General features: G+C 39.0%; 1 protein-coding gene across 1 annotated transcript in view; it reads right to left on the bottom strand.

Moving 5' to 3' along the window:
* Nucleotides 1-10,000, bottom strand: part of LOC143027006 (uncharacterized) — a 73,289-nt gene that overhangs the window by 62,881 nt on the left and 408 nt on the right. The window contains exon 1 of the mRNA XM_076187829.1: nt 9,678-10,000. This exon is cut by the window's right edge and continues 408 nt beyond it. Within this exon, the coding sequence (XP_076043944.1) occupies nt 9,678-9,786 (109 nt within the window). The 5' untranslated portion in view covers nt 9,787-10,000. The remainder of the gene's footprint in view (nt 1-9,677) is intronic.

Below are 10,000 nucleotides of genomic sequence, written 5' to 3'. Positions count from 1 at the left end.
ATCTCCTCCTCCTCCTCCTCCTCCTCTTCTCTCTAATAGTCCTCTTTTCTTTCTCTTCCTCCTCCTCCTCGTCCTCTTCTCTCTAATCGTCCTCTTCTCCTTTTCTTCCTCCTCCTCCTCCTTCTCTCCCTTATCCTCCTTCATTCCCTCTCCTCCTCTGTGACGTATTACGAGTCATCTCCTCCTCCTCTTCCTTCTCCTCTTCTTCCTTCTCCTCCTCTTCTTCCTTCTCCTCCTCTTCTTCCTTTTCCTGCTCTGTGACGTATTACGGGTCATCTCCTCCTTCTCCTCCTCCTCCTCTTCTCCTTAGTCGTCCTCCAAGGGACGGAAGTGGGACTCGAGAGGATCATGGCCGACTAGACTCGTGGGTGGATTACGTCACAAGGTGGAGGTTCTCCTCCTCTTCCTCCTCCTCCTCCTCCTCCTCCTCCTCCTCCACCTCCTCCTCTTCCTCCTCCTCCTCCTTTTCCTCCTCCTCATCATCCTCCTTCTCCTCCTCCTCCCCTCCTCTTCCTCCTCCTCCTCCTCTTCCTCCTCCTCCTCCTCCTCCTCTTCGGCCGCATTAAGAGCTCAAGAAGAACTTGAGTACAGCTGAGTCGCCCCTTGAGAGATCGAGTGCGATCTGTCAAAGCACGATTTTTTTGTTTATATTTTTGTTTTTTGTTTTTATTTCTTTCATTGTTCGTTTAACTTAAAAATCATATGTATTCATTTATTGTTTGTTTGTTTGTTTATTTATTAGGTCTATTTATAATATTTATTCAGATATTTATCATTCAATTATTTTATTTGTTTGTTTTTTACTTTTTTATATATACGTTTATTCATTTGTTCATTTATTCTTTGATGTATCTATTTATTTGTTTGTGTGTTTATATTCTGTTTGTTTTCTGCATTTATTGATCTGGTAATAGATTTATCTGTCTATCAATGTTTATCTTTTCACTATTTATCTATTTGTCTATTCAACTTCTGGTACGGTTAGATTGTTTACGAGAAACACAGAGGGAGTGTGGGGATGAGGAGCCTACGCCAGGAGGCGCTGAGTAGCTGCGGCCGAAGCCGTCACCTCTGCCGTACTATGCGCTGTAAGGAGCTGTTGGGGCAGATAACACGTTTAATGCAAGGAATAGGAAAGAATTGCAGGATTCGAACCTACCACCAGCACGTTTGCGATGACGCCACCAGCGGGTGTGCAGAGAAGAAAAAATCGTCTGGCGGTTGCCCAGAATGAAAGGAAAAGCACCCCATGGTATGTAAGAAGCTGTTTGGGGTCAAAGGAAGAGGTCAACAGTGACGTGACCTCACGTGACCTCTTGTGATTTTCTGACCTTATGTGACATCACGTGACCTCATGTGACCCCGTAACATGACCCCATGTGACCTTATATGATATCTTGTGACCTCTTGTGACCTCACGTGGACTCTTGTGGCCTCATGTAACCCAGTAACATGACCCCATGTGACTTAATATGACATTCTGTGACCTCATGTGACCTTACGTAGATTATTGTGACCTCATGTGACTTTGTGACGTGACCTTATGTGACCTCACATTACCTGATGATTTTAGAGATTCTTAGGCAAAAATAACCAGCGCTTCAGTCCTTGGGGACAATACTGTATTGATGAGGTGTAGTCATAAAGGCAGTAAAAGAAAGAGGGTTATCACACTTTTTTTTTTTTTTTTTTTTTTATTCTGACATTCTCCCTCCATTTGAATAACTGGAATAATGACTTCGTTTACTGAAATCAAGACTTCTGTAAGAACATCTGAACAGTATATCTGACATTCGTACAGGTTTGGAATCTCTTAGTTCATCATTCAGTTTTGCTATATATGACGTAAAGATAGCTTGACATATGGAGACTCGAAAAATAGAATATTGTAACCGAAGTCATTTTTACTCGAACGAACACTCAACATTCGACGGTTGCGAACCCCATGGAAGCCCAGTGTGATAACGTATTTAAGGAAAAATCAGAGTATGGAGGGATGATAGAGGTTAGAAATTATTCAGTATTTTTTTTTTTTTTTACACTCCTTAATCTTAATCGAATACTGAGTTAATTGATCCATAATTCCACGGTATTGAGACTAGTGTCAGCGAGACAGAATCTAGACGTTGGGGGGGAGGAGAGTTAAGCAAGTTAGAGATAGCTTAGAGAGGCTTTGGAATCAGGTCACCTCCGAATAGAGGTCAACTACGTCGAGTTAGCAAATGAACGTTTGATAAAGATAGAAGAATGAATAAATAAATAAGTAAATGAATAGATAAATACAAACTATTGATAAATGAATAGATACTGTAGATAGATCAATAAGTTATTAGATAAATAAATGATAGATTTATAAATGAACAAATTAATAATATATGTAAATCAACAAATAATTAGATAAGGAAATAAATAGAAGTAAATGATTGGATAGAATTGAATAAAAAAGTCAATAAATAGATAAATGAGTAAATGAATTAATAAATAAACATATAGATAAATAAATAATTAAATGCCTAAGTAAGTAGATGAATATATATACAAATGAACGAATACATGAATGAAAAAATAAATAGATAATTAAATAAATAGATAAATAGATATATAAAGAGATATATAAATAAGAAAATATAAATATAAATATTAAAAACTCATTCTACTAACTTCTTGATACTTGTGACTCCTTGGCTTGGGAGGTCAGGCGCGCGTGTTCGAATCCCGCAATCGAATCATCTTCAAGAACGGGCGAAGGTGATTGCATTTGTTTTTGTGATGTTGGCAGAACAGAGTGTTCTCTGTGGTGTTGGTAACGTGTAACAATGCGTGTTCATGCTGATGTCAATTTACAAAAGTTGGTTTTCACAATGTACACACTCATTTTATTATCATTATTTTTACAGTAGTGGAGGTAGTATGTGTGATTGTGTGTGCTTGTGTGTGTGTGTGTGTGTGTGTGTGTGTGTGTGTGTGTGTGTGTGTGTGTGTGTGTGTGTGTGTGTGTGTGTGTGTGTGTGTGTGTGTGTGTGTGTGTGTGTGTGTGTGTGTGTGTGTGTGTGTGTGTGTGTGTGTGTGTGTGTGTGTGTGTGTGTGTGTGTGTGTGTGTGTGTGTGTGTGTGTGTGTGTGTGTGTGTGTGTGTGTGTGTGAGAGAGAGAGAGAGAGAGAGAGAGAGAGAGAGAGAGAGAGAGAGAGAGAGAGAGAGTTTGTGCATGTATGTGTGTGTTTGTGTGTGCATGTATGTGTGTGCTTGTGTGTGTGTGTGTGTGTGTGTGTGTGTGTGTGTGTGTGTGTGTGTGTGTGTGTGTGTGTGTGTGTGTGTGTGTGTGTGTGTGTGTGTGTGTGTGTATGTGTGTACATATATGTGCATGTGTGTGTGTGTGCGTTTTTGTGTATTTTTATTTATGTGTATGTTTGCATATGCGTGTACAGTATACTAATATTCCTACTATACAGACAATCCAATGACGTAGGGTTTGACTGCGAGTGGGCGGAGCTTCCAGATGTCCTGTGCCCCCCCGTCTTGCCCCATCCCCCTCCTCCCCTCTCCCCTACCCCCTCATTCTCCTCCTCCTCCCCAGTCCCCTCCTCCCTCCCCCGACATACGATCCCCACCCACAATCAACGAATCAACTTTGACGTAATATACAGTATATACGCTTGACCCTCGTTTTTCCGAACTAAATAATGCAGGAACCGGCCCGGATAAGGAAAAAGTCCGGATAACACATATGTGTATATATATATATATATATATATATATATGTATATATATATATATTTATATCTATATATATATATATATATGTATATATATATATATATAATATATATATGTATATATATATGTATATATATATATATATATATATATATATATAATGCAAATAAAATTAAATAACCATACTGAAAAAGATAAAAGACAGCAGAACTATAGTTCTTATTACATTAACAATATGTACAATGTATTTACACTATTAACCCGACCAAGAAAACTTATTATTCATGGTCCATGGCCTCAATATATGAAGTAAATCCACGGACATACATCTCCTCCGTTCGCTGCTACATATACCACTTCACAACAGCAGCATCTAATATAGCGCCTTTTCCTGTCCTAATATCATTTTTCTCGCTGCACCTTTCCCCTTTTTGCTTGCCACACAGTACTTGATAGAATATTCTACCAGCTTACCTTTCGACTTTCTAATGTCCAACACAGTTTGCTTGGCCACAATACACTCCTCACAAACACTCGTAACACTAGCTCCTTTCTCTAATTTTCTTATCAATTCCAGCTGTTGAGCCACAGTTATGGCCATACGCTTACGCTTAATAGACACGAGACTCATAATTAAGAGTTTTAGGGGATCTATTCATATTGAAAAACGCACAAAATTGTGTTCACTGATACCGGACAAAACACGGTTTACGAGCGTCGACCAGACTTGTTTACAACCGCCTAGCGCCACCTATCGGTCATTTCTGGCACTACGTGAGGCGCGCGTTGTTTGAATTCTTTTGTCGGCCGTCCGGACTTAAATTATTATCCGGACACTGTCCGGACAAACCGAAATCCGGATTAAAGACGTCTGGATAAACGAAGGTCGTATATATATATATATATATATGTATATATATATATATATATATATATATATATATATATATATATATATATAACGTAAGAGGAGTAGGAAACAAAGGAGTCTTAGTCTGAGTTTATTCCTGACTAGTTTATCAAGTATGCTTTTTCAAAGGACAAAACACATACCTGCGAAACTAGTCAGGAATAAACTAAGACTAAGACTCCTGTGTTTCTTACTCCACTTCCGTCAACCTGTCAGAATGTCTCAACATATATATATATATATATATATATATATATATGTATATGTATATATATATATGTATATATATATGCATATACATATATATATGTATATATATATATATATATATATGTATATATACGGAAAAAATACCAAGGTAAACAATAAAATGATGACCGAGCGCTTTCGTCTATTTAGACGTCTAAATAGAAGAAAGCGCTCGGTCATCATTTTATTATTATCTTAGGTGGTTTTTCTGCATATTCGGAATCACGTATTCATGTGATTTATCATGCATATATATATGTATATATATATATATATATATATAATATATATATATATATATATATATATATGTATGTATATCACTTAGAAAAAATGTAGTGGCACATCTGTAAATAATAATCACGAAGAACCCATAGTCGGAATACAAGGAAACTTAGAAGAAAGTATAACTTTTATATTTCGGTTAACAGCTATAGCCCTCTTCAGGAAAGTACCTTCTGACCTCACACTTCCACCCACACATCCCCTCACCTCTGACTCCGCTCTGCACGACGGATTTTCCTGTTTTTAGCTCTGCGTGTTCCCTTTCTACTCACATCTCATTTGTACTTATGTCTTTGCAAATTCTTGTAACCTGTATTTTCCTGAAGAGGGCTATAGCTGTTAGCCGAAATACAGAAGTTATACTTTCTTCTAAGTTTCCTTTTATTCCGACTGTGTGTTCTTCGTGATTAATATATATATATATATATATATATACATGCATAATGTCTAAAAAAGGGAGGTACAATGATGGTGGACTGGCTGGTGAGGTTATTTGATTTTTGTTTAAAAGAAGGTAGAGTACCGGAGGACTGGAGGAGTGCCTGCATAGTTCCGCTTTACAAGGAAATGGGGACAAGTGTGAGTGTAGTACTTTCAGAGGGATCTGTTTGTCAAGTGTAGTTGGGAAGGCTTATGGGATGATTTTGACTGAGGAGATCAGGAGAGGAACAGAGAGAGTAAATGGTGAAGAACAGTATGGGTTTAGGACAGGTAGGGGTTGCGTGGATTAGAATTTTGTTGTAAGACAGATATGTGATAAAAACATTAGGAAAAGGTAAGGAGTTGGGGGGGGGCTTTTATGGATCTTGAAAAGGTGTATGACAGGATAGACAGGAAGGCACTGTGGGAGGTATTGCAGAAATGTGGGATAGTAGGAAAGCTGTTAAGAGCAGTCAAAAGTTTTTATGAGAGTAGTAGTCTGTGTTAGAATCAGAAATGGAGAGAGTGAGTGGTTTGAAGTAAAGTTGGGACTTCTCCAGGGATGTGTTATGTCTCCTTGGCTGTTCAATTTATACATGGATGGGTTGATGCGAGAGGTAAATGCAAAGATAATTGGCTGGAGATTGAAGATGGTTAAAGGAAATTGAGAAAAGTGGGAGGTAAGCCAGCTGTTGTTTACTGATGACACTGCGCTGGTAGCAGAATCAGAGGAGGGATTGTGAAGTTAGTTACAGAGTTTGGGAAGGTGTGCGAAAGAAGGAAGTTGAAGATAAACGTAGGTAAATGTAAGGTGATGAGGTGTACAAGGGGGGAAAGTGGCAGCAGACTGGAAGTGAGTATTAAGGGAGAGAGACTGGAGGAAATTGAAATTTTTAGATACTTGGGTGCGAATGTGGTGGGAAAGGAAGGAGTTAAGGTGGAGGTAGAGTGTAGATTGAGAGAAGCAAGTAAATGACTTGGGGGATTAAAAAGTGTAATGAGAAATAGACATTTGGGAATAAATGCTAAGAGAAGATTGTATGAAGGAGTTTGAATGTGTTTGAGATGAAGTGCCTGAGAAGTATGATCGGGGTTACTAGGCTGGATAGAGTGAGAAACAAGAAGGTAAGAAGGAGAACCGGATTGGAAAAGGAATTGGGAGATAGGGTTGATGGAAGAGTATTGGGATGATTTGGACACATGGAAAGAATGGGTGAAAGAAGATTAGTAAAGGAGGTGTGGAAGGCAGAGGTGGAAGGAGTGAACATGAGCGGGCGACCAAGGATGAGGTGGATGGATGGGTTAAAAGGGGCATTGGGAAAGAGGGGAGTGTCTGTTGAGGAAGGACGGGAGAAGACAGGAGATAGGGATGAATGGAGACTGGTTGTGTATGGATGATGCTGTGATGCATGAAAGGCGGTGGGTGGGGGATGTGGGGTGAGGGAATATGTGTGAAAAATATTTTGACAAAGAGATTTCTCCCCGTCTTCTCTTTTTCTCCATGACGAGACAGAGAAGTGGGGGGTCGCCGATTAAGTGAAGCGGCCTTGCTGTGAATGTGCTGTGTCTCGCGACACTGCTTCTGACCCAGGACAGTGGACAAGATGTAGGGATGTCCCGCCATCCAGGAGGAGTCAAGATAAAAGAGAGGGATGGGGGTGAATGAGAGTGGAGTATGTGGGGATGGAATGCGTGGGAGTGGATTTTATGCTTTTGTTTTTTGGCTGCCTCTCTTGTAAGGGGGAAAAGGCCTTTGGTATGCGTATGTATATATATATATATATATATATATATATATATATATATATATATATATAAAATGTGTGTGTGTGTGTGTGTGTGTGTGTGTGTGTGTGTGTGTGTGTGTGTGTGTGTGTGTGTGTGTGTGTGTGTGTGTGTGTGTGTGTGTGTGTGTGTGTGTGTGTGCATATGTATATATACATATATATGTAGTGAATACCACAGAGAAAAAAAAATTCTTGGAATCCGAGCGCTTTCGTGATATTTTCACATCTTCAAGGATTACAATAGAATGAAGATGTGAAAATATCACGAAAGCGCTCCGATTCCAAGAATTTTTCTTTTCCCTGTGGTATTCAGCATACCGGTGTAGTCACGTGTGATTTGTGATACTTGTGCATACGTATATATGTGTATATATACTGTATATATATATATATATATATGTACATATATGTATATATATATCATATGAGAATAAAATCGTGTGACGCAAGCTAGAATCAAGCAAATCCCGTACATTACGCCGATTTGTTGGCCATTTACTTAACTCCATCCGCTGCACATCAATACACATTAATAAAATCTCCTGACGGCAGCTAGAATATACACTGATTTGATCAAACGTACCAAAAGAATGAATATAGAAGTTCACGGGATTGCGTTTTGGGGCTTTATTCGGTTGCACAAACTCACGTGGCGACAGACAGAATGAAGCAACAAAGATGTGAAAATTATTGGCGCGGTGCGATTATCGCTCAACGATGATCGTTTATGACTAAACGATGATCGTCAAGTGATTGCCTAGATTTTTTTTCCCTCATTGGTACATTTTGGTTCGAACTCCAAATGACGGGGCTGATATATTTTAACCGAACCTACCAACGCGTTTATCTAAATATGATGCCAATTAGAATGAGAGCTATCCGCCATGCATAACATACCTTTACCACGAAAACATGCATCAATTAGCCTGAAATTTATGCCATTCAATCGATGTTACACATCAACCTTTGATGGTAAAACTATTATGAAACAACCCGTTACTTAACGGCTCCTGTTGTCACCAGAATAATTTTCCTTAATTAGATCGCTTAGTCCTTCCATATATGGTGTTGTCGGACAATACTGAAGAGAGATATCACAAAGGGGATGAAACTATGGGTCCTATGGGTGTTGGCAGGCGTTGGAAAGTGGTGGAAACGACGCGATGACAGTCATGGAAAGGTTGTTAGTATTTGGTGTCACAAGCCACGAAATCGGAGTGATGATAGTGTAGATTGTAGATATATAGTCTACACTATCATCACCTAAGGTTGTGTCCAGAGTGATCAGATTTCTCAAGCAGGAATGTGCTAGACAACAGCCGAAAGTGTGCTAGATTGGCAAAAATAATGCCAATTTTTTTCTTCTTAATACGTTCAGTCTCTGTTATATTTTACAATGATATTATATTATGAAAAAATATGGTAGATTTAGCATAATTATGCTAAATCTGATCACCCTAATTGTGTTAGAAAAAATCATCCGCTGGCAACTAAAATAAAATGAAAAATGCTACCTAGTAAATACACAAGGTTAGACACATGTATTGACACGTGTATACACATATTAATAATTGCGGGCACGTGTTGACAGGTGTATATTCATGTTGACGAACGAAAACACATGTTAACAAGCGCAGACACATATTGATTTATGTAGACACCTGATAACATGTGTAGACACATTGCAGACACATGTTTACAAGTGCAGACACATGATGACAAGTGTGGGCATATGTTTACAAATGTAAACACGTGCTAACAAGTGAAGACACATGTTAACAAATGAAGACATATATTCACAAATGAAAACACTTGCTGAGACTAGTAGACACATGTTGATAAATGTAGACACATGTAAACAAATAAGTCTATACGGATGTTGACAGGTGTAGACACGTGTTGACAAGAGCAGAAACATACTGATAAAATTTAGGCACATATTAACAGGTGTAGACACATACTGACAAATGCAGACAAATATTAACAACTGCAGACACATGTTAACACCCGTAGACATATGTTGACAAGAGGAGATACATGTTGATAAGTGTAGAGCATGTTGACAAGTGTAGACATAAGTTCACAGGTGTAAACATATGTTTACAAGCGTTTATACAAGTTGACAAATGTAGACACATGATGACATGTAGAGACACATGCAAACAAGTGTAGACACATGTAGACTAATGTAAACACACATTGACGTGAGTATATGCATGTTGACAAGTGTAAATATATGTTTACAAGTGTATTTGTTCTTTGACATCGATCCACCACAAGATGTGACCGATGTGATTGGTCATAAGAACTTACCGTGCGCCAGGAAATTCCCCAGAAGAGATGCCAGGATGAACAGTCGGGCCATAGTTGTGTGGAGTAAAGGTCCGGGGAAGTTCTGGATGCTTCTAGGGTAGGCAAACATTTCGCCTCCGGAAGTTGAGACTGCTGGATCTGGGGGATGAGTTGTCCGGTGTCTTGAGGTAAGCTCGCCCGGATATGATTCGGGTTTCTGAGGTTATCCGCTGAAGGTGGTTCCGGGATTCAGGTGGTTAGGTTTGTAGGTGGCACTGTCCACCTGGGGTTGGAGTCACCAGCTGTCTGGGAATGATCACGTAGTAAGCCTGAAGATGTTAACT

Source organism: Oratosquilla oratoria, chromosome 7, assembly GCF_046742065.1.
Source record: "Oratosquilla oratoria isolate Oo_2021 chromosome 7, ASM4674206v1, whole genome shotgun sequence".
NCBI classification, from domain to species: Eukaryota; Metazoa; Arthropoda; class Malacostraca; order Stomatopoda; family Squillidae; genus Oratosquilla; species Oratosquilla oratoria.
This window is presented reverse-complemented; position numbering and strand designations above follow the sequence as displayed.